The sequence below is a fragment of the Podarcis gaigeae genome (genome assembly GCF_964106915.1).
Source record: "Podarcis gaigeae genome assembly, chromosome: 5".
Classification (NCBI taxonomy): Eukaryota; Metazoa; Chordata; class Lepidosauria; order Squamata; family Lacertidae; genus Podarcis; species Podarcis gaigeae.
In genome coordinates, this window is record NC_139681.1 from 51,396,625 (window position 1) to 51,421,219 (window position 24,595).

Below are 24,595 nucleotides of genomic sequence, written 5' to 3' on the forward strand. Positions count from 1 at the left end.
AGCTATCAGCATCATAGGACAGTTTTAGTCCCTTCTTAGCAATCTGCGAAACGCTGAGCAGATTGAACTTCAACTCTGGAACCAAATAAACATTGCTTATAGTCAAGTTCAGACTTTCAAGGAACACAGTTCCAATCCCGGTCGCTTCCAACTTCTGACCGTTAGCTTGTTGCACAGCGAAGCTTTGCTTCTTAAACGTAGAAAATAAATCCCTGCGTCCTGTCATGTGATCTGTGGCTCCAGTGTCTAGGACGAAGAAGTTCCCCGCTTCTGGTGTGGCTTTTAGCGACATCAAAGCCTTTGCAGTCTTTGCCTTTGAGATGGTATGACTTTTGCCTGACGCCTCAGACTTTGTGGAGCTCACCTTGGCTCCTTTGTGCTGACGTGGCTTCTTACAGTTCCACTGAAGATGCCCAGTCTGGCCACAATTGTAACATCGGAGAACGTTTAACGCTACTGCATTTTCTCCAGTAGCAACAGCAGTGGGGGTGTTAGAACTCCGTTCTTCCCTCCCCCTGTCTTTCACTTCCAGTGCTGCAAGTCTGTCATGTTCATTAATAATAACCGCATAGACCCTCTCCGCGGTCAAATCATTCGCTGGAAGGGACCCAAGCTGACTGGCAACCGTTTTGTAAGTCCGATTCAGGCTGTTTATCACCATGAAGCAAAACACTTCCTCCTGCAAACGGAAATTACGTTCCACCATCTGTTGCCGCAGATATTTCATTTCCGTCAGGTGCGCTTGAACATCTCCATCAGGCGCAAGCCTCAGATTGGTCAGCTTCTCAAAATACAGCAACGCTGAAGAACCTGCATCTCTCTGATGTGTCCTTCGCAAAGTGTCCCAAACCTCTCGTGCGTATTGTAAATCCTGAATATGCACAAGCTGGGAATCTGAAACACACAGAATTATAGCCGTCCTGGCTCTCACATTCTGTGACTCCCAAGCACGTGTTGGTGCTGCAGGGATGGGGTTCTCAATCACCTCAAACAGTCTCTGATTCTGCAACAGGGCCTTCATCTTAATAGACCAAGATGAATAATTGTCATTAGTTAAAAAGGGTGGGCTAGGCAGGGCTCCCCCTTTCTTGGCATCCATTTTGAGTCCTTCTTTAAAACTCACTCTCAAACCTGCTAAATCCAATAGCTGGTTTGTTTACGCTCTTGCCACCTGGCAGCTCTCAACGCTGGCTGCGCTGGAAAGTCCCTTTCCAACAGTTCATGAGATACTGCAGCCAAAACATTCCATTGTACCTTTCACTTCTCTGACGGGCGTTGCTTAGCAACAGTGCATTCCTTTCCTTGTACAGGAAACCACAAGAATCCCTGGAATGCAAGCCTCTTCCCACTCGGAGCTGTTTTTCCCAAACTCTGCTCCCGTGAACCAGAGAATAACTCAATCTGCGTTCACTCTTTTAAGCCCGAAATTTCTCATACCTTGGGCTCCGTGGCTTGGCTGTCTTCGTCTGGTCAGCTTCTGGCTGTAGGCAGACTGTTATCTTCATTCCGTAGATCAGAGGATCAACCTCTCATTGCAGACTTCCATGGAGCGATGAAAACAGCAGCTCTGCTTCCACTGTTGTTCAGAACCATCAACCGTCCTCTGCTACCACTGTTGGAATTCTGCCTGGGTCAGAGGAATGTGCCACAATGTAGGCACCGACAGATATTCCTTGTCGACCTCCCCGCTGCTACTCCCGGCAGATAAGCAGGCGAGGTCTTGGCAATTCTTCCCAGATGTGTGAGAAGAACACACCGTTCCTTCTCTCTCCCCTTTGGTGTCCCCCAGGGAGGGGAAAGAAGCAGACAGAAATCTATTTACATCCTTTATTTCTGTCTCTTACATCAGTACAGAGAAACATGTCTGCACTCAACAGCAGTAAGAATAAACTCCACCCATGTACTTCCAGGACGGGTCACAAGACACACACACTGAGCTAACATCCGGTGCTCAGTACAGAATGGACTGCCCCTTTGTTCCCATGGCAACAGTCACAAACATCCTGTTTGGCTTTCCAGCCACAAGCAGCTGACTTGGCTGCTATAGCCTTTGCTTGCTGCTGCATATGATAACACCCAGACCACACCTCCTACTTTGCACGCCCAAGTACATTTTCCGGGCTGAAATGTGGCCTCAAACTTCTACTTGTTTGGATGATGGCTAGAGAGGTGTAAATGAGCATGTGTGGAAACTACTTACAAATGTAACATTTATATTCATTTCTCCATGCCCTTTTGTCTCTGGCCCTGCCCACTCCTGACATGTGGCTCCCTGGAAGGTTGCCCAGAAGGAAACATGGCCCCTGGGCTGGAAAAGATGCCACCTGCACCCGCGTCCTTGGCTTAAACCTACAGAGAGCGGCAAAACAAGGCAAGAGAAGAGAAGGTTTTGCTCCCCTCCTCAATGCACTCTATTTTTGTGCAAAAAGTAGATTCCACCTCTGAGTTATATGTAAATAGGGCACCACATCTCTCCGAGACATAATTGCCTCATGTGTCTAGTCTGGCCTTATCCATAACTTGTACTTGAGGGACAGTCACCAAGAATGCAGCTGAAGGGGAACAACCAAGAACACAGTTACAGATAGGTAGCCGTGTTGGTCTGCCATAGTCAAAACAAAAAAAATTCCTTCCAGTAGCACCTTAAAGACCAACTAAGTCAGTTCTTGGTATGAGCTTTTGTGTGCATGCACACTTCTTCAGATACACACAGATGCTCTGAGCTATGGTCAAGAACACAGATGCTCTGAGCTATGGTCCTTCTTCCCCTTTCTGCAGAGAACCTGGAATAAGACCCATTCAAAGAAACAAGAAAAAATTGAGCTCTGATGTTTTACTAAAACTTGTGGCTTCCAAAACATAACACTGATGGGAAAATGTGCTGCAAGTCAACTGGGCAAAATATGCATCACTGTACAAAGAAGGTTGATCAGTTTGTGGTAAGTGGAGTTTGAAAATGTAGCCTCTGAGATGTAAAACCAAAAGCACCATTGTACACTATTTGTTCGATTATACTACCTTCTTCATATGTTGACACAGAAGGTTGGACATTAATGTCTGTCGGTAGTTTAGTGTTTAAGCATTGCAACTTTGGTATAGATTTTTGATTCTTTTTTTAACCCTAAGCGATGATGAGGAATCAAGTATGAGCCCATGCAAATGTTTCACCACATCAAAAGTTCCTGCTGTTTAGAACACACACTATACTTTCCTAACGCAAATGTTTCCAAAAATGCTGAAGCAATGAAATATATAACCATAGATCTGCTTCGCTCCATGCCCAAACTCAGCCCATGCAACCAGATATCAAACAGTCGTGCAAACTGGATATTTACCATCTAGAAATGGCTCCTTAAGTTGATATTCAACCTTTTTGTATGTCGCTCAAAGACTATTTTGTAGGAAGCAACTAATGTCAAATAAAACAACTCCTCCTTTCTGCTTTTCGTAGTTTCTGTGTATGCTTATTATCACCTAAGAAAGACAGGCAGGCAGTTATGAACACTAAAACACAACCCAAAGCACCTAAAAATCTGAGCATCATATGCCTAAATTTAACTCACATTCTTAGCTGGGTGAATTGAGCCTACATTTGCCAAGAGGGCAGGCATGTAGGTGACTACATATAATTCTAAAGAGCACATTTCATAGCAATTTTGCTTAACTCTTCTCCCCAGCAGACATAATCATCAAAATAGTTGAAGTGTGTACTTGCCTAGAACAACAGGCCCTTCAACAAATGTTGCCAAAAAATGTGGTGGGAATAAATCATTAGAAAGTGTCAAGCAGTAGGTACAACTTTAATTAATTACTGCCTCTCTTTTGATATGGATCCAACATACAACAAGCTGGCTCATTAGGCTGGGGACTTCAAGCCCTCCTCCTCCTTGCAGCAAGAGACTGAAAGAACACTCATATAATAATGGAATCTTAGAAATAAAACAGACTTTGAAAAAGAATCTGGTTGTTTTAAAGATCAGCTGTTATAAAGAGCCAGTGCAACAAGTAATACAAGCTTTCGTGCTCTTTTTGCAGATGCAGCTTATGGCTGCATTTATTCTAGAATCAGCGGAGATTGTGTTTGGGTTTTTTCCCCTAAAGGCGTCTACACACTATCTAGATGTACTGCATATTTATTTGCCCCATGAAAAGTGCTTCTTAAGACATTCTGAAAGTCAAAGTTCATTGCAGACTGATTCTGCAGAGTTTGATTACCCCACAGTGTGTTCAATTGAAAACAGAAGTAGGTTGTCCAGGCAATGGGGAAGGATGTATCCAGACCCGCCCAGTGACATTGTGGGTGGGCGTATGCCAAGACTGCAGTCACCACTGCCTTCTACGTTCACTTTGGACACATGCAAGTAGGAAAAGGCACAGCCTAGTCAAGGGGGCAGGTTTCAAACATGTATCAAGTAACCACAACAAACTTTGTAGGCGGCAGGATCGAGAGTCAATATAGATTGAAAACAGCATGCTGAGGATGAGCATGAACAATTCTGAACTGAGAAAAGCTACATTTTTGTAATGCAAATTGGTTAGTCTTAATTTTAGACAGACAGACCAAATGCTGATTCCTATTTAGTACCATTTTAGCTGAAGCAAGAGACCTACTTCAACTTATTTTAAGCCTTCTAATTGAATTAGATACACCTGCTATTACAAATCATGAAAGCTGAGGTGGAACAGGTGAGTCAGGGAGGCTTATATTTGCTTTGGTTGACAAGTTCTAAAACTCTTGAGCAAAGAGTTCATTTGGTTCAGATAGAAAGAAACACTAAAGAAACAGCCCTTTATTGCAAGCTCCTGTCACAACCGGAATATGCATAAACAATTTGGAATCCCCATATCATCCTTGGAAAGTCTAGTTTTACACACGTATATAAGATAGGTAAAGGTAAAGGGACCCCTGACCATTAGGTCCAGTCGTGACCGACTCTGGGGTTGTGGCGCTCATCTCACTTTATTGGCGGAGGGAGCTGGCGTACAGCTTCCGGGTCATGTGGCCAGCATGACTAAGCTGCTTCTGGAGAACCAAAGCAGTGCACGGAAATGCCGTTTACCTTCCCACTGGAGCGGTACCTATTTATCTACTTGCACTTTGACGTGCTTTTGAACTGCTAGGTTGGCATGAGCAGGGACCGAGCAACAGGAGCTCACCCCATCGCGGGGATTCAAACCAACGACCTTCTGATCAGCAAGCCTCAGGCTCTATGGTTTAATCCACAGCGCCACCCATGTCCTGTATATATGATATTCCACTGCTATTTAATCACACCTCAGCTTGGATCTTATTATTGCTTTCCCCGTTAATCAAACTTTGAATGAAGCCAAACTTGTGGTCCTGGTGGGATGTTGAAATGTATTTTTTGTTCATTTTTTGTGTTGAGGTAAACACGTTCAAAATTATGAGGTATCCAAACTGTGAGCATGTGCTGCTTGTTCCAATAATAATCTGCTATTGTATGGGAGCTTCACATGGTGTTTTATGCACATGTGCACAAATATTTTACTGTGTATATCACACAAGGATTGATGCAACTTCCTACTGCATGTAGAAGTACTGGTAAGCTCATGTTTGCGGCTGTAAAATGGGTGGAGTAGTCCAAAGATTCATAATTTTCACAATGAAGCAGCCAAACAGGCAAGCAAAATGAGGAAAGAAGCTTATTGATACTTATGCTGGAGACTTATGTAGGAATCCTATGCACTCCCATGTTGGGTTTACTTCTGAATAAATGTGTTTAAGGAAAGAAAGAAAGAGCACAGCACAGCACAGCCCTACACAAGTATTAGCCTAACAACAACACACATACATCACATTTAAAGTGCCTATTGAGACAAAAGATGCAGAATTTATGGCTACAGATACTTACACACTTAATGAAATTGGAATCATCTAGGGCTAACAGAAGAGCAATCAAAGAGCAAAATGGTGAGCAGGTGCACATCTTGTTTGGTGAGTCATATAATCATTGATCAGCTGGTAGTGATCTGGCCTATATTTGCTACATTTTGATCATAACAAGGCCTTGAAATCCCTTCAGGAAAAATAAATGAGACCCTACCCCAGTGGACTAGTGTCATGCACATCCCCACTAAACCATCCAACCTATAGTAGTCAAGACATGGCCCTTGTTTTACTGTGCATACAAGATGGTCAATTATTTGTGGATAGTAAGTTTGTTGGCGTTGGTCCAACTAAAAATCTTACAATGGGCCACTCACTTCCCAATGCATTCTGCCACGGAATCACCTTACCGAGATCCATGAAAAATATATAAATATCCTTGAGGCATCAATGCAATTTTTGATAGATTAGGCCAAGAGAAAAGAGAAAGTGATGAACTGGTAGGGAATATAAAGAATAGGCTAGGCATACATTAAAGGGAAAGGAATAAATTTTGTTTTCCCTTTGCACATCTTACATGGGACCATTTGGTGGGACTGGCAAATAGGTTGTTCTTCCTAAAGTCTCCCATGCCACTCCAATGCCGCAGGCTTCATGTCTGTTCCAGGCATGTTACCTGTTCCAGACTTTTAATTGACAGTGCCATGGTTGAATCTGGGAACCTGGGCTTACAATGCCGATGCTCTACCACTACATCCCTCTCCTTGTTCTGGGGGCCACATTTCTGCCTTACCTCACCATATCGACTCATTGTTCTGATTCAGTTAGACCAGCAACTACATTTTTCACAGCTGCTCCCAGAAACCTGCCCCTGAGAGGCCCTCAGCAAAGCAGATGAGCACATGTCACTGATAAGATCATGTCGTGGCTGCATTTGCAGAAAGGGATCCATTTTATTTACAGGTATGCTTCCAGGAAGCTGGCACGGTTCCTGAGGCAGACAGATAGACAAAGGAGATACCTATCTCCCCATCTAACTGCACGGAGTAGAAACAAGACACTGCTCTCAACCCAAAAAAAGAAAAAAAGAAAAATGAATGTAGAAATAAATCACCTTTTGATTTTTTGCACTGCAGGCAACAGCTGCCCCCTTTTGGTAACTGCAAAACTAGGAAACTGCTTGTGGCTATTAACATACCATCACAGGCAGCTAGTCCAGGACTGGGAGGAACTGTGCACAAGGTTCTGTGGGAAAAAATGGAGAAAGCCTTGTCAGCTCATTTGAGAGTATCTAAAAGTCACAACAGAGTAATATCTTTCTGGGGGCAAATACAATGTAATAGTGATCAAGCTTTCAAGTTCTCCAGAACTCTTTTTAAGGCTGCAAGTTAATGAAGATGGGACTGCAAACTTGTGGGGTTTTGCCCATTTTGCTTCATACCATGGGAGAAGGCAGGACAGCTCCCCCCACATTCAAATAAATAAATAAAAATACTTAACTAAGAGAGAGGAAGATGGCAGGCGAGTGTCGTGCCCCCACCACCTCAACATAAATCCTGGCTACACCCATGCTTCATACCCAAGTCTTGCAGAAGAGTTCTGGAGAACCTGAAAGTTTGAGAACTGTTTCATGATATTTTAGTTCCTTGATAATCTAGAACTGTTATAAATACTGAGGGGGCGGAGGGATGGTGCAAGACTCCCGAAGCCCCCACCCCGCACTACGTTGCGCAGTATTTTTTTCCCCCTAAAAGCTGCAAAACGTGCCACCGGCTGCGCTCGGACCGTTGCGCGTCTTCAGGCGCTGGTGCGGGAGGCACCCTCATTTCAAAGAGCAATTCCTGGAGACCCAGCGCCCAAATGCATTGCTGCAGATTGAAAGGGAAAGGATGCTGAAATTCAAGCCCCGCCGGCAGGCTCGCCCTCTGCTACTTCTGCGCTTGCTTTCCCAATACCAGGACCGTCCGGGGCATTCACTTCTCTCCTTCCCTCTTCATCGGATGAGTCTGCCGGATTTCTGTCCCCGAAGCGCCGCTTGCTCTGCGCCACAGATCTCCAAGCTGCTGAGCGCAGGGCCGAACCATGCACAGTGCCCCCCTTGCTTTCATTTTACTTTTGCTCCGGGTTTGCAGCCTCCCTACTATAAATTCGCGGCTCCCTTTGCAAATCGCGAACGAGGCGCTCGTGGAACTTACCGCTTACCTTGCGGATCCCCAGACGGAAGCAATGGAAGTGCAGAGCAATCTTTGCCAGACGGAAGGCGAGGTCAAGTTTTATCCCTCCACCCCCAGGTGCTCTCTACACCTAGCCGTCCTTTCCCCCCTCCCCTTTCTGTGTCACGGACTGCGCTGCAGCACAGGCAGATCTTGCATCGGCCGCTCACCCCCAATAGTGGCCGTGGGGCAGATTCTCTCCTCCTCCGGGGAGGCGCAGAGACAGCTGTTGCGATCGCCGAAGCGCCTTAACGTCTTCCGACGGCTGTTGCGCTTGCACCAATCCTGGACTACGAGCGGACAGCCAGGCGATCCCAGGAAAGCCCCTTCTTCCCCTCCTAACCTCCGCCTCCCGCCCCGTGCACACTTTTGACCGGGTGCCCGCGGAAGGAGGTGCAAATGACGCGCTGATCGACGCCCTCCAAACCAAGCCAACCTCGAGGCTTCGGGCGGAACTCCAGCTGCTGCCCATCTGAACGTCGAGAGTGGGAGGGAGGCGCTTCCCAAAGGAGCGGCGGGGCGAGTGGCTTCCTGACCCAGAGGAATGTACCTTTAAGGTGAGGAATGCCGGCCAGGAATGTCAACAAGCAATTACATACTGGGGTCAGAACTAAAGCCAGAGGAGACTGGGGGCACAGACCCACCCTGCTTTGCTTCCCTTTCAGGCTGCTGGGGCGAAGCATGTCCTCATATACAATGTGGATTTTAAGTGCTTCCCTCAGCCATTGCCTGTGGTGAGGGCTCTATCTCGACTAATGCTGGAGTTGATTCAAAGGAAATTGACTTGTTTTCCATTCACCAAACACTGGCTAATGTTTGATGGAGCTATCCCAGTCTCATGTCCCCGCAAGTATGTTATCATGAACTACAGCCACAATTCTCAAATCCCCAATCACCCCATGGCTCATACATAAATGCATGCATAGTCTCGCAAGATGCTTATTGAACCTTTACACATTTACTTCTAGAAAGCGCCTTCATTGCTGTGGAAAGAATAAATCAAAGGGGTTCTCAAACTGTTAGGCTTGCATCCATTTTGATCAGGGATTCACAATGGTGGTCTGCGGTGGATGGGGTGGTTGAAAACAGGCGATAGGGCATAATCAAATTAAGTATTCACACACTGCTGCTTAATTGTATTTCAATTGCTATTCTTTCTTATATTCTATTATAGTTTGAATTCTATGGAATTTGGATTGCAATAGAGTAACAGCCGCAGCAAATAAACTACAATTAAAGATTTGACTGCATCTAGTACAACTGCTACAACAGGCAGAAAAACTATTAACTGGTGCACAAAGACTCAGGTGTGTGTGGCAAAATGTTTGGAACCGCTGACTTAGATGTAGCACAGCTCCCTGCCTTGTGACAGTGGCCCATCAGCTGAGAGACCAGAGAAGTAAGTATGAGTGGGCTATTACCACCTGCAGGCAGATCCCATTGTAACAGGCTTCAGTGTAATCTTATCCCAAGGACTAAATAAATTAAGTGATCATGGACCTTGTTCATCTGCAGAAGTTGTGTAGTTACATTTAAATTCTAGCCTTTGCTAGTAAGCTAGTCACAACGTGAAGTATATGATCAATTTGGAGTTGCACTTCTCCGTGACTGAAGGCCATGCACTAACAGGCTCAAGAGTAAAATGTTTCGATGTAAAGAAGATTCACAGCACAATCTTACGGATGTTTATTCAGAAGTAAATCTCACTGTGACCAATAGGACTAACTGAGCAATTCTAACCTGCAGCTGCATATGAAGACCTGACAGCCAGGGGGCGGGGGAAGAGCAGAGTTTCTCCTGCTTTTTGCTGCATCCACTGAGTTGACTCAACAGACGTGCCTGGGAACTGGGTCCTTAGGGGACCACTCCCATATCCAAAGCCTCCATCACCTACCTCCAACCTGAAACAGGGTTTTGTGCTAACTATCAACAGTGGGAGAACCAGAGGCAGGAAGTTGTCACCTGCCCAGATTCAGCAGCAGTCTCTGCACCTAAACACACACCATCCTAATCCTTCCCAGCACATCATCATCAGGAGAGGGGTGAGGATTGCAGTCTGGGTGAGTTTAGGAGTAGTTTTTAAATAATAAAAACAAAGAGAATCAACTTACATTTCCCCCAAAAAGGATTCAAAAAATGAAAAGAACAAACAAACCCACAATTCTACTAGCTACAATAACTAAACAAATCTATTTCTTTATGTGAAGTCCTAAATACTTCTGAAAAGCCATTTTATAATTAGACACATAAGAAACTTAAATACAGATTTTTAAGCCAAATAATTGAGGCCTTTATGGGCTACTTAATGGAGACAAAGATTTAAATGAATTGTCGTGTCTGGACTGAGTAATTTCTTAAGAGATTGAAGTAAAAATCCTTCTATCCAGAAGGCATCATGCCTTTAAACTTCTGATCAGATCAACCCAGAGGAAGCTGATCTTTGCAATTTGAGTAATGATAAAGATGCAATTGGTTACATTGATAAGGGATGAGAGAAAACAAACACTGCCCAGACCATCTTCTGAAGGCAAGCATGCAATCCAAAATGCAAGACAGGAAATAAACCTTGATTTATGTACTTAAGTAGTTACATTCTGACATGTCAACAGAATGTATTTTCAACTAAATAGTTTAAGATTACAGGCTTAGGTTAGAGTGAACAGTATGGATTTCAACAGTACTCGACAACTATACTATGCTGTTCATTCCAGCACAGCTTCTTCAAAGAGCTTTATCATTTCAGGAACTTTTTCTTCACCAAAGCGATCTTTTAGGAGAAAATAAATAATCTGTTCAAGCTTTGTAACCTATGAAAGGGTATAAAAAACAGCTATTATAATGGAACAATTTTGTCTTAGGCCTGGGGGGTGCATTTCACATCAGGTAAAACTGGTAATGCTCAGTGAAAGGACCCAACAAAAAAGAGGTATTCCTGCCACACACCAAGTCAAAAAAATAAATTAGGACCCTCCCCACAAACAGGCAAGGCCAGCAAAATGCACACATCAACAAAACCAAACATGGGCAGCTTCCCAGAGTGGTTGGGGAAACCCAGTAAGATGGGCCGGGTATAAATAATAAATAATTATTATTATAAAACACTCCTAACAAAAAACAGGAAAAATAAGCAAGCACACAACACACATACTAAAAAGCAAGAAAAAGCACACTTAGCAAAACCTAAGCTAACTAGTTTGTAATACTCAAACCTGTCTACATCATGATCTCAGGTTGAATGCAAATGCACCTTCTGTCAGAAGGGAGCTTTTGGATCCAAACTCATCTCTCAAAATCAATTGAAATGTACTGAAAATCAGTTGGAAAGTTGATGAAATACAGTAACATTTTGAAGTCAATATTGTTTGCCATCCAAATTTCAGCTAGAAAACAAATGCTTAAGTTTTATTTAGGAGAATAAAGTGAGCTAGGCAGCAACCTCTTAAAAAACACGTTTTATACCAGTGTCTGATGTTTCCATAATGGGAATTGCCGCCTCCTGCTCCTGGCCATGGCACCCCACTTCTGCCACTGCTGTGCCCGGGTTCTTGCTGAGCTTGGCAGGATCCAAGGCACTCCTCTAAGTGTTGCCAAGCCACAAATGGCATGCAGGAATTCCTTGGCTCTTGCCAAACTCAGCAGTATCCACGTTGCTGCTCACTTGACCTCTCTGGCTGATAGCAGCAACGCTGTGAGCCAGAACACCTCCCTCTCAGTGGCAGAAGTGGTGGGGTGGTTGGAGCGCCACCTCTGGCACTTCTGCTGCCTGAGACAAGCACTTCACCCCGCGTCATGGGCAGACCAGCTCTGGTCTGAAGGTGGATACATAAAACCAAAACAAAACAAACTTGCATTGGCTCTGCAAGTAATCAGGATTTGGAAACAAACAGAACTTCAACTCCAAATTGAAACTTACTTGCTTTCTCAGCTCCATACAACAGCACTTAGTGTTCTTTACACATCCTGAAAGAAAAACAAATATATATAGCTTCTTGTTACACCACTGAACAGCAATAAGGCTGCCCATAGCAAGGCATTTCCAATTTTGTAAAATAAAGTACCAACTAAAAATTTGTGTTATGGAGTAACAAACTTTTCAAATCTTTATAGTAAGTAGGTGGGTTACATTTTAGCAAGAAATTACCTCAGGGTAAATTACTTACGATTCTCAATCTTGCTATCTTTTGCCGAGTTTTCGATTACTAGTTCATCAGCTACATTCATAGTATCAGTTTCAGATTTTTTTTTGACAGTTACTATATGAATATTCTTATTAACTCCTTTCACTGTAATTGTCACACACTCATTCAGTAAAAAACTTTTCAGCTTCTCTGCTGCTAAGATGGAGCACTTTCCATCCAGTTCCATAATTCCTAGAAGACAAATAAACCTTAAATTCAAATCTATGCTACTGACAGTTCACAATTCTAGTGCTTATAAATCTGACAGTTTACATTGCTTTTCTTAAAATCAGTGCCATTAAAATAATGAAAACTACTCTGTTCATATTTAAATACCCAGTGCCATTAAAATAACGAAAACTACTCCATTTATATTTAAATACATTTGCAATCCTTCTTGCACATGAACTCTGCCACTACAAGAATAGTTTTTACAATGTTTTTAAGACAGGGGTGGGGAACCTCAGACCTCAAGGCCAACTGTGGCCCTTCTAGTCCTCTCTGTCTGGCGCTTAGGATCTATCCAGGCTCCACCTCTTCCTCAGCCACACACCCTCTTCCTAGGCTATACCCTAACCTGCCCTGTACTCTCCTTGAGTGTTTCTGCCTACCTGGAATGTGCCCTTAAAACTTTGATAATGCCTCCTGCTTGCCTGGTTGGAGGATAGAGGGGTGTGTGAATGTGTACAAAACTACCCTACAGTACAAAGAAAGCATTTATGTTTGTACCTGCTTTTACCTCTGGCATGTGCCCTATGGAACATTTGACAATTTTAATTTCATATTTACATTCCACTTTTTCTCTCCAAGGGATTTCCATAAGAAAATTACAAGATAACATTAGCACTGCTTATTAACACATTAACATTCAAGGCTCTGTATACATGTGAATATATATACATATTAAGGCATTTGGTTTTTTGACAAATTGCTCTAGCTGGTTTGCTACCTGCAATGGAGCACTTGAGTATCTGAAAAGGTAGTTCCAAGTAGGGGGCAGTTATCGGTAGAAGCCTAGAGAATGGCAATATTTCCACATTTCCATAGTCTGCATATGCCACTTTGACTTCTGATGCACAAACTTCCAGAACAACAGCACGGTACCAATTGTCATCACCTAAAAAAGTGAACAAAATTTAAGACTTACCATTTTACATTTTAAGAGGCTTACCATTATGTGAAACTGTATATCCTGCTTAAAAGAGATTTCTCTTAAACCTGAAACCAGTAAGCATTTCCCTAAAAGCTAGATTTTCACAACTTAAGGAGATTTGGAAATTATGATTCACTGGACTGCCTTTAGACGATGTGATGCCACTTGATTCACATTATTTGGCAACCAGAAAAGTCAGCTCACTTGTGAGGAATTTACATTACAAGTTCACACCACTTGGCCAGAAAAGATTAAAAAAGACTGTAGAGTGAATAACGTGCCTCCCTAGTTTGAACCTAGACAAAGTGCCCCTAAATGCTGAAATACTATCACTGTAGTTCTGGACATGTGTCTATTGCTCTATCAGTACATAGATGAAAACAGCAATAGGGATTTTCAAGTCTTGGTTGCATGGCCGCTACTCCTTATGTTATTCCCACCAGGGCAAAAGAGATCTCTACACAGAGACAGCCACACCAATTAAAGATGCTGTTACTTGTTTAGCAACCCAACTCTGGACCATCTTTCTCCTCAGGAGGCAACTGATTCATTGGAACCAGAGAAAGAAGCGAGGATGTATGCTGTCAAATTCTGTGCCTCCAAAAAAAGGATTAGATGCTTCAGGTTACTGAAGGGCTGTATGTATAATCCATTTGGGTGGTCACTCAGTTACTGTAGTAGTAAAGGTTACCACTTGATAATATGGTCTTCACCATATCACCCATCGTATGCTACCCAAGAAAATGGTTCTTTCCTGTGATACCATTTCATCCAACTAAGCTGTTATGCAAGATCTGGAAGTTACCTATTTTAAACATGATAGTATGAAATTCAGCCATCATCTCCCTCTGGCAGACTACAAGCTCTATAGGCTTATTTTAGACATTTTAAGAAAGTAATTAAAATATTTTCCTTTTTTATGAAGTAATCTTAACATTTTCTAATACACAAACACACACACTTTTTCATTTTTTTCACCTGTGAATCTGGCACAACAGGGTTCACCAACTTCTGGCTTGAAACTGGAATCATTCTGAGAATTGCAGTAATCTGCAAGTCCAGTCATTAGCTTATGGAGTCCCTGCAGATCCACTAAAACATAAAAGAAGTGTAATGTTTTGTATCTTCTACCACTCACCTATCCTGATAAAGTCTATGAGCAAATACGTTCTAGCATCTGGAAGCATACTACTTAAGTTAAATTTCCTTGGATAACATATGAATAATAAAGTAGCAAATTTGCAAACCTAAAATATTTCCTTTAGTTTTATTTTTACAAGTATGATAATCAGTACTGCCTTTCTTTCTTCAGTATCTCCAAGTTCCCAAATTATAAAACTTTCAACTAGTGCAGGTTTTTTTAAAGTCTTTGCACACTTCTGGTGCAAATACGTAACAATGGGCTTCTTCAAACTGAAGTTTAACACACCATGGGGTCATAAATAATGGTTTTAGAACAATTCATAAATAAACCATAACTTTCCAAATCTGAACATCACATGGGGAACTGTGGTTAGTTTAAAATTAAGACATAGAAGCTTCTAGTCTTCTTACAGGCACTAAAAAGGGAAGGGAATAATGATCATTTGTGACCAAATTTTGTCATGGTCATTTACATAGTGAAAAACATTGTTTCTATTATGACTGAATGGGGCCCACATAAGAAAATCTATGTCAACGTATAGCATTCTGTAGTCCTTACCTTTCATTTTTTTGGGTACAGCATAGAATAAACCAGGGTTTGTCACATCTAATACATGAACATGCACAGTTTCACCAACTGGAAATTCTGTTGTTGTCCACTGTGTGCATCCTGCAATGTTACACACAAGTGAAAATTATTTGCTAAGCACTTTTATGTGGCTGACTTGGTTATGAAAATTACCTGCCATTAGTTTCAGGATGGAGTCTGCATTACAGAAAAGTGGGACCTGATCCCACCTGAGTATGGACAAATATGATGCATACTGGTGGAGCCTGAATCCCTGTTCCCCATCACCTGTGCATGCATGCATGCAAATAGCATGAGGAGCCACATGGCACACAGAAGAAGTGGACAGGGTTATGGAAGGTATGCATGGATCTTCCGCTCCCTGCAATTGCCCTCTGCATTACTTGCATGCAAGCAGGACAGAGGAAACACCTGGGGGAATCCTCCACATAAAGGCAAAAATCAACAGCGTTGGGCCCAAGGGATACAATGTTTTGTAAGTTTCCTTTCCCCTCATCAGTTTTTATTTCTTTTTTTCTTAGAATGGCTTTGCAATTATCAGTAATTCTAGATTGTGATCCTTAGTAGGCATCAATTAAATATCAATATTGCTGAAGATATAACAAAAAAAGCCACGGAAATAGTAGTAGGGTATATGTACCAACATATATTACCAGACAATGCATCTTTGCCTTTGAAGATTTACAAAACTGATTATTTATGTGCTAATTGTTCTGACAATTATATGCTGCCACTTATAAAAGATGTGAAGCCAGTGGATGGGCACAGTTAGCACTGGACAGTGCTTTTAAATAACACATACACCACACTCGCACACACCTTCAATGCATAACTCACATGTACACACCATCTCCCCACTAGGTAATCTGCACAGGAAGCACTGGGAGAATGGATGTTAATCCCTGCCCTTTGTGCTCTTGATGCCATGTGGGAACACCAATCTTGTCTGGATCAGAAGCTTTTGAAGGGGAAGTTAAAGGCTCCTCTCGGCATGTGCAATGTGTACATTTCTCCTGCTGCTAAGCTGTATGGGAAGAGCTCTCATTTCCCCCATCACCCAGGTGGTGGAAAGGTTGCCAGAGCTCCATGGGCTTTGAGAGGCCTCAGAGAGAATGGCCAGGGGCTGCATGCAGCCCATTGGTTGTCCACCTGTGGTTTACAACGATGTGTGAATTAGACCATAGTTTTAAAAAATAGATATGTTACATAGCCTGTTGTGAAGAGAACAACTCTACACAGGTAATGAATTTCGTGATGTTTAATTTTGAAATCTATACTGTTATGGAAGCGTACTATTGCTTTAGTTCTTTCAGCTCATCTATGGAGAACCACCAAGTTTCATGCCCATTTCCATCAACAGAAAGTTCAAATCGTACCTGGTGACTTAGTAATTTATGACATTTGCTGATTGACTTGCTTAACACCACAGCACATTCCCTATACCTACACAAAACAGACAAACTTTATGCAGATTCTTCATTTTTAAAAGTTAGTAACATTACCTTGGGAATCACTGTCTGTCAATCCACCTGGCTGCACATTCAGATCCGACACTATTTCCTTTTTCAAAGCTAAATTATTCTTAATTAAATATTCGCTGATCACTATGGGACCGTTCTCAGAATTGTCAATAAGCTCTACTTCAGCACCATTTGTCGTTAAAGAAACTACTCTGGCCTGAATTTTCTTCCCAGCTGTGAACGTCTCAAGTGTTGTTGTAGCTTCTGCTGTCCATTCCTTATTTATGGGTCTTACACCTGAGAGGAAAAAATATTTAAGCAGCCATTAGGGACTCTTTAGACAATGCTCTTGATGTTACTAAGGCTGCAAATTCCTTATCGTTACTAGACAACTTGTATCTCGGTAAAAATGAATGAATTGTACTATAAATGTATTAGAGGATTTTGAAAATCTTAGGGACCTGTTATCATAAATTTAAAATCTCTTACATAAATATGTAAAAGATTTACATATGCAAAACGTAGGAATATCCAAGAATAAAGACAGTTTCAGTATTTAATAATTTCTAATTTCGAACAGTTTCTGGGTCATATTTATCCTACACTGCTCTGTTGGTTGTGGATTAACTGTTTTCTTACTCCTATTCCCTTAGGACAATTTAGCCTGAGGCTTCAAGTGCCTAACAGATTAACATTTTGGATCTTAGATTCAGGAATACACCTTAAGCAGAAATATTGTTTAAAACAGTGTAACTTTATATCTTATTTGCAGTTCAAGAGATTTCTACTGAAGTAAGGTATCTGTACCTGACAATGAACATTCAATTGCTTGAAATGGGAGTTTCATAAATGTAGATGTAATCTGTCTGATTTTGTCCAGAGTTACCTCTTCGCAGTTTCCATAATCTACAAACAGAACTTTAAAAGCTTCAAATGAATTGGCTTCTTTCACCAAAGCCCGATACCATCTACCATCACCTAAATTAAAATAAGACAGAGACAAAGATCTTGTAATATCCAATAAGCATACAAATAATTTACTCTCTCATTAAAAACAGTATGATATTTTGCTTCATGTCTTACTTTGGCGTAGACAGATATAGCAGATTCATGCTACCCCTATTTCAAAGCGATATCATTTTTAGTCAGACGTTAAAGTTACTCTGTCATATTGCAAGAAAAGTACTAATGTCCTATTGAAGGATAATGGATAATAAAAAAATAATCTTCAGCCCTGGCAACAGCTTAGTGAGGAGACTCTTTCCCATCAGAAGATGGCAGCTTCCCTCTGCTATGCCCCTGGAACATTTTTAAGGGAGTAGCTGCTAGGAGAACTGAGAGGGTATTTGTGGCCTTTTGAGTTTAGGCATAAACGCTGGGTGCCTGGGGTGATGTCTAGGTACAAATGGTATCAGCTTTGGGGCTTCTTTGGGATATTAATAACTGACCTTTTGGTAAGTGGTGTGCTTACTTCAATTCTGATACATTTTATAGGAACTGTTAATTCTTAAGAATTATCACATTATGTATTACCATCATTATACTATTGCATTTTTACTGTTTATTTTTTTGCAAACTGTCTTGAGCAGTATTCGTATTAGCATTATTAGTATGGAATGAAATCTACTGTTTCGTAAATCGCGACAATGCAGTTCTTGCTCCATCGCTCTGCTGGATGCCTTTCCTTCTAGGGAATTGGGGTGAAAGGAGCCAAGGCCATGAACTGCATGACATTTCAATTGCTCAGTGTATGTCTAAATGCACCAGGTGTCGGAAGTACTCAGTTGGATACTTTCCACAGCAAACAGAGAAATGTGATTTCTATAAAATATCAATGCAATACAGAAGATTATGAGCAATAAGTAAACTTACTCACCAGAGAAATAAGCACAGCACACATCTCCCTTTGTAACTTTGGAAATGTTTGGGGCTGTTTTCTGGCAGTATGCTGCTAAAGATATATTGAGTTCTTCCAAAGCATTCAAGCCTGCAAAATTAAGATTGAAATTGCAACACTAACCACTGTCAAAAGTTTAATGAGAAAAGTCTAGAGGCCTTCCTTCTAATATATGGCTTAAGTCAGCTATCGTCTCAACCTTTTCTAAAACAGCTAATATGGAAGAACTCCACCAAGCAATAGTGCTGCCACAGAATTGCTACATAACCATATGATAGGAAGTTTGAATAAGTGTACCAATGATGGTGCTGAGTTTGAAAACAGTTTATAAATACAGTCAAACCTTGGATGTCAAACTTAATCCGATTCAGAAGCCCGCTCAGCTTCCGAAATGTTTGACAACCGAGGAGTGGCTTCCGATTGGTTGCAGGAGCTTCGAAACCCGGAATTCCAGGTTTCCGGCATTCGGGAGCTGAAACATTTCAAAACGGAGCCATTCTGGAACCGAGGTTTTGAGCAATAGGACAAAATGTAGCTAGAGTTACTGTTTACATTCCTCTCCATTATTGCACTAACGGGGGGGGGGGGGGAGGAGAACCAAACAAGATGCATGCAGGAGTGTGACAGAATTATGCCCTCTTAATATTCACTGTGCAAAATGGAAGAGGTTGCTCCACAAAAAACTACGTGAGTGAAACAAGCAATGGCACACCTGCCAGGTTTCTGAATCATACTTGTTTGCTGACACTGGATAGATATGTAAATAACAGGCTGAGTGTTGGGGCATGTGACTGAAAGAGAGCTATAGATGGTTGAAATATAAAAATTGATACACAAGGAACAGAACACTCAAAGGGGAAAAAAGAAAGATGTACCGTTATTGTCTAACAATTGGCAATAGAATTTGCTGGGGTTGTGTAGCACACAAACAAACACATTTACCACCTGTTTGGCTGTTAATGTGACCCTTGACCAATCAATTTTGTCCAGCTGTTGACCTATAGATAAATATAAAAATAACCATTAGGAGTTATGTTCTTTCAATGTTCATTCTACTGGTGGAAATCTAACAGATCCCCATCAGCAAACTCTAATATATTTCCCCATTTTTAGTTTCACAGGGAGATTTGGGTAGACGTTGTCTGAGTATTATAGATTAGGTACAACAAATATGTGATTATTAACAGTGGAGCAGCAAAAATAATGAATGCTGTTCCTAAATCTGAATCTTATTCAGTGTTGTAATATTCACAGTAAATTACTAATACAGCTCAAGTCCTCAAGCTAGTTAGTTTTCACATACTCACCACTCATTTTTTGTAATGTTCCAGTGCTTGTTTCAAGCACTGCTGGGACAGTGGTGGTATCTTCCACTACACATCCCAACTCTAAAAGGTATTTAGACACATTTATTGTTGGAGTCTTGGATTCATCTGTAAGTTTGACCACAAAAGTTTTGTCCTTCTCATTTATTACTCTTATAGTGAGAACTTTATTTTGCACCAGCTTCTTCATAACAGAAGTTGATTCTGTGGACCAGGTTCCAGATGCTGGCTTTACACCTTGAAATAAGAGACGGGTTTAAAAAATAAATAAATAAAATTTACTCCTTTACAAAATTTACTCCTTTACAAGTTAGTTATTTTTCTTTGTAACAGAATTTTCTTTGTAATGATATAAGTCCATCAGCAATAAAAATATATTTCTAACATTTTCGATCAGGTAACCAATTATCTGCATACCCCACACATAATTCTCTATTTCATATTCCCAAAACAACAAAATGACACAAAAATGTTCCTTTGTTATCAGAAGAGGCTTTACTAATATCTATGCAGTGTTGACCCAAGAACTTTTGTTGCCTCTGGGGAAGCACCAAATGGCTACTAACGTTTTGCCTTTTCTGCTGCTGTGCCTCCCACAATGTTTGCAAGAAGTGTCAGGCAAGTCTGCTCAGGGAGAACACAGCTCTGGGCCATTGCCTGGCATAGTTAGGACTACCAGGTCAGTGACAATCCAAAACCCAATATGAATAAGGTAGGGCTAGAGAATATCACAAAGCTGCCAACTCTAGGAAAAAGAATAATTTGAACTATGTTAAGTATTTCATACTATGAGCCTCAGGCACAGCAAGCTTTTAATGGTAGGCTTTAAATAAAAGGAGTTAATACAGTAATCAATATACAGACAACTTTATTTCCTATCACAACACTTCCAAAGCAATCTCCAATCTGCCTGGTGCAGGTTGCATCATATTGATGCCTAATTGGGATGATTCTGCATCTAAATTCAGAAGCTGTACCTGGTACAAATTTTATGGCACAGCTTCAATTTCCATTTTGTCTCCACAGGTTAATCTCTTTGTTTCCCTCACTAAGTTGCATAAAAAAAGTGTGTGTGCTATTCTCCAGATGTAGTTAGTCATTCTGTTTCATACCTGCTAAGGTGCACTTTATAGCCTGTACTGGTAACTCCATTAATTTTGGAATGATTGGCCGAAGTTTATTTAATGGAAGGACTTCTATGTTACCATAATCTACATAGCCCACTAGAGCAGTTTTCTCTGAGATGTAGGACAAAACCGATGCACGGTACCACTGTTTGTCTTCTGGAAGATAAAAATAATTTGTCATGTAAAAATTATACGACTAACAACCCTATGCTACATACTGATTTTTACTGCAGCTGCTGTACACAAGTGGTGGCTTTCATTGTGGCAGTAGAAATCTGAGCCAATACTAGCAAAACTAGTTCTTCCCTGCACAGCAGTACACATGCTACTTTAGAAAACATCAGGAGCACAGATTTGCAAAGGTCCCCAGTCTCAAAGGATGTTGCAATTCAGGGCCAATAGGGATCCTACTGCTTCTGTACAAAGAGCAAAAGTGCCAACGACCATGTAATACTTTTAATGACTTACAAGTCCAAGATCAAGTGAAAAATGCTCTGGTATGCTCTGGTTGTATATAAAATGCCAGACGCTGGCCATTAGGTCAACAAAGTGTGAATTAAAAAACAACAACAAAAAACTATTGAAGAACTGAGCCTCCGATTTCTGCATATGGGTAAAAATGCTGGAAAGGCCCCAAAACTACCTATGTAAATCAACAGAAAGAACCAAGACCTCATCTTCGATAAATACCTCAACGGTCCTTTAAATTAGTACAGGCTTATCTACACTTGCAAGCTATCCTTTATCTACTCTCCAGTCCTCTTGCTTCTTGACTCGCCTGCTGGCTTTGAAACCGCTGACCATTCACTTCTGTTCAACTCACAATGATCTAGGTCTCCATGATTCTGACTTTAGATGTTTTTCTTCCTACTAGATTGTTCCTTCAGTGGCTCCAAAAAGTGGACACACTTACTCTGGTTTTCCCTTCTGTGCTGGCATTTTTCATGGACCTGTTGTTGTCTCATAGCTAGGCTCTCTCCATGCCAGCCTTCCCCCACAATCCCTCCAGATGTTTTGGACTACAACTCCCATGACAATTGTTCAGGGTTGAATGCAGCTGCACTCCAAAATATCTGGAGGGCTCCCAATTTGAGAAGCCTGCCCTATACCACTGCTTTTCAGTCTGCTCAAACATCTGGGGACCCAAGGCTGAAGAATACTGTTCTACATTGCCCCTGGGCAACGTCTTCCAATCCTATAACATTCAGTGCTGATTTCACCCAGCTCTACCATGTACTTTAGACTTTTCTCCCTCTACCCAAATTCACATCTCCAACTGTCTCTTTTGTTATTTCTAATCTGATGTTTTAACACTGCCTGAAACTTAGTGGGTTGGATTCAACTAATGAATCTCACTAGCAGAAGGCAGCACAAGGTCTTCCATTAGTGCAACAGAGCTTTTCGCTCCCACTCAAATTGGTACAGTAGGTTGGTAGGTCTGGAGGATACACAGAACTGCACATAGGAGAAGAGGGAAGATTGTTCCATCAGCAGAAGTATTTCAGCTTGCCAGATGGAACAATCTCTTTAGCCCTACACTGAATTTCTCCCAGTATGCTGAAGACTAAACTTCTCATATTTCATCCAAAGCTCTTCTTTCCTTGAATACTCTCTTTACCCAACTTGCAACATCCAACCTGCTGAACAGGCACAAAGCCTTCATGTTCAACCGTTTTCCTTCCACATTACTTTGTCTGTTGAAGCCATGTCACTTTACAACATTGTGAAGATACAGCCTTTCCTCTCTACCCCTTTGGCAAGCATTCTGGTTCACATTCTAGTAATATCTTTCCTTGACTTCTTCAACCTTCATTTCCGGTCTTCTGTTGTCTCGTCTCTCTCCAAAAAAAAGTGACCTCTTGTTACTCTGACACAGAACATCATTCATCAGAGCTCTACACAGATCTAGCACAAGTTCCTCACCTTTATCTTCAAAGCCCTCCATAGCCTTGTTCCATTATAGCTCTTTTCGTATACCAATATATCCTCCCCACAACTGTTACCCTTCCAGTTCTACCACTCTCAGCTGCCTGAAGACACCTGGCTTCCTCAAATGACTGTCCTTTTCCCCCTGCTGTCCGTTATGCTTGTACCAGCACTCTTACTTCCTACAAAAACCTCTTCAAAACTTAAGGGAAGGGCTGCAGCTCAGTGGCAAAGAATATAGGTTCAATCCCTGGCATCTCTAGCTACAACTGAAAAAGACCTGTGAAATCCTGAACAACTGCTGTCAGTCACTGAGACAATACTGAGCTAGTAGGACTGATGGTCTAATTTGGCATAAGGCACCTTTTATGTTCCCGTTTTGCCCATAAGGTTTCGCCATGTGGGCTGCAAACTCCTATGACAGGGACTTGTCCTCTTGCATTCTGTAAAGCACCACTCACTAGAGGCATACTTAAGCCCACAGATTTCCATGGGCTTGAGCATGTTAGATATAGGCAAACAACAGAGAATCACCATCATCAACAAGTAATATTTACCTGTAAACTGCGCACAACACAAGTCTCCTACTGCTGGGCAGAAATCTGGGGTAGCAGAGATTGTGTCGCAGTATTCACCCAGGGATACTTGAAGCTCAGTAAGTTTGCCTGACAAAACAGGTATTTATGTGGAAATTGTTAAATAAAAAACCAAAATGTCCCCAAACCACAAGTAAGCAATATAAAAGTGTTGTACTTTCATTTGCCAGCAAATGCTGTCACATTTGAATATTGTTGGTTGTTTGGAGGTTACACAGAAAGTCTAGGCATGTTGTGGATTATAAAGTGCAAACTAGAAGCTATAAATTAAGAGTGATGTTAAGTATTAACCTCCCATTTCAATACAAAAAAACTCAACACCTCACCGCTTCCTGACATTTTTAAAGTTCTGTTACATATTCAAATGCTACTCCTGCATACATGTTTACATTTTAATTTAACTAAAAACAAGGACTTACAGCCATTTCCCATCTGCTGACAAAAGAAATCTCCTGGTGTCTGTATGTGGGCAACCATGCCCAAAAATTTATCTCCTATAGATGGCAAGATAACCTTGCGAGTTTGACAGCCACTATGATCCAGCTTCTTTTCCTGAATAGAAATCTTTTCCACAGTAGAACCTATGAAAAAAGAATCTATTATCAAAACCGGAGTTGCAGGTTTTAGTGGTATTAAATAGCAATTTAAGTAAAAAAAATTATCATCCTTAAGAGAATGCAGAATATCATTCATAGACACATTCATCCATCTATAGTAGTAATAAACAAAATGAGACTCAGAAGACTCTCAATAATGCACTCCCTCTCATGTGAACTAGGACACCACGAGCACAGCTTGAAGGAGCCACAGAACCACCAGATACTCTTGAAGCTGTATCTCTGCTCAAAGGCTAAGGACTAAGGAAGCAACCCACAGGTACAGCTTTACATTAAATTTTATCCCATTTGGAGCTATTACTAGAAAGGCAAGCTCAATATAGCACAAATAGAGCCAACTCCCTTTCCTCCAGTGCCCATTAGGATGACCTCTAGTGTGAGGCACTTCCATATCCTCAAGTGTTATAGTCCAAGATTCTGGCAACTCAACCCTCCAAATTAAAGCAAAAACAGCCCTTTGGACCTGGATAACCCAGCTGTAATGCACCTGTAAACTTATGACTACACTCCAAAGCCTCATAAA

General features: G+C 41.5%; 2 protein-coding genes across 15 annotated transcripts in view; both read right to left on the reverse strand.

The window, feature by feature from the left end:
- Nucleotides 1-9,619, reverse strand: part of VWA2 (von Willebrand factor A domain containing 2) — a 40,319-nt gene extending 30,700 nt beyond the window's left edge. For 3 of the 7 annotated variants that reach the window (XR_014564927.1, XR_014564928.1, XM_083741266.1), the window contains exons 1-2: nucleotides 8,044-9,619; nucleotides 6,963-7,093 (exon numbers count right to left, since the gene is read on the reverse strand). The gene's annotated coding sequence lies outside the window, so the exon portion shown is untranslated. Of the gene's footprint in view, nucleotides 1-6,962; nucleotides 7,094-7,343; nucleotides 7,450-7,633; nucleotides 8,019-8,043 lie in introns of those variants that run through there. The other 4 variants (XM_083741269.1, XM_083741267.1, XM_083741270.1 and 1 more) reach the window with 4 other exon arrangements.
- Nucleotides 9,620-9,732: 113 nt separating this feature from the next.
- The window catches only part of TDRD1 (tudor domain containing 1), a 29,672-nt gene continuing 14,809 nt past the window's right edge, over nucleotides 9,733-24,595 (reverse strand). For all 8 annotated transcript variants that reach the window (XM_083741213.1, XM_083741214.1, XM_083741210.1 and 5 more), the window contains 14 exons: nucleotides 23,875-24,036; nucleotides 23,417-23,524; nucleotides 20,919-21,089; nucleotides 19,789-20,043; nucleotides 19,357-19,479; nucleotides 18,461-18,571; nucleotides 17,392-17,562; nucleotides 16,627-16,881; nucleotides 15,095-15,205; nucleotides 14,371-14,484; nucleotides 13,189-13,356; nucleotides 12,222-12,431; nucleotides 11,975-12,021; nucleotides 9,733-10,868 (listed from right to left, as the gene is read on the reverse strand). In XM_083741213.1, coding sequence (XP_083597339.1) covers nucleotides 10,764-10,868; nucleotides 11,975-12,021; nucleotides 12,222-12,431; nucleotides 13,189-13,356; nucleotides 14,371-14,484; nucleotides 15,095-15,205; nucleotides 16,627-16,881; nucleotides 17,392-17,562; nucleotides 18,461-18,571; nucleotides 19,357-19,479; nucleotides 19,789-20,043; nucleotides 20,919-21,089; nucleotides 23,417-23,524; nucleotides 23,875-24,036 — 2,111 coding nt within the window. In that variant the 3' untranslated portion in view covers nucleotides 9,733-10,763. The remainder of the gene's footprint in view (nucleotides 10,869-11,974; nucleotides 12,022-12,221; nucleotides 12,432-13,188; nucleotides 13,357-14,370; nucleotides 14,485-15,094; nucleotides 15,206-16,626; nucleotides 16,882-17,391; nucleotides 17,563-18,460; nucleotides 18,572-19,356; nucleotides 19,480-19,788; nucleotides 20,044-20,918; nucleotides 21,090-23,416; nucleotides 23,525-23,874; nucleotides 24,037-24,595) is intronic.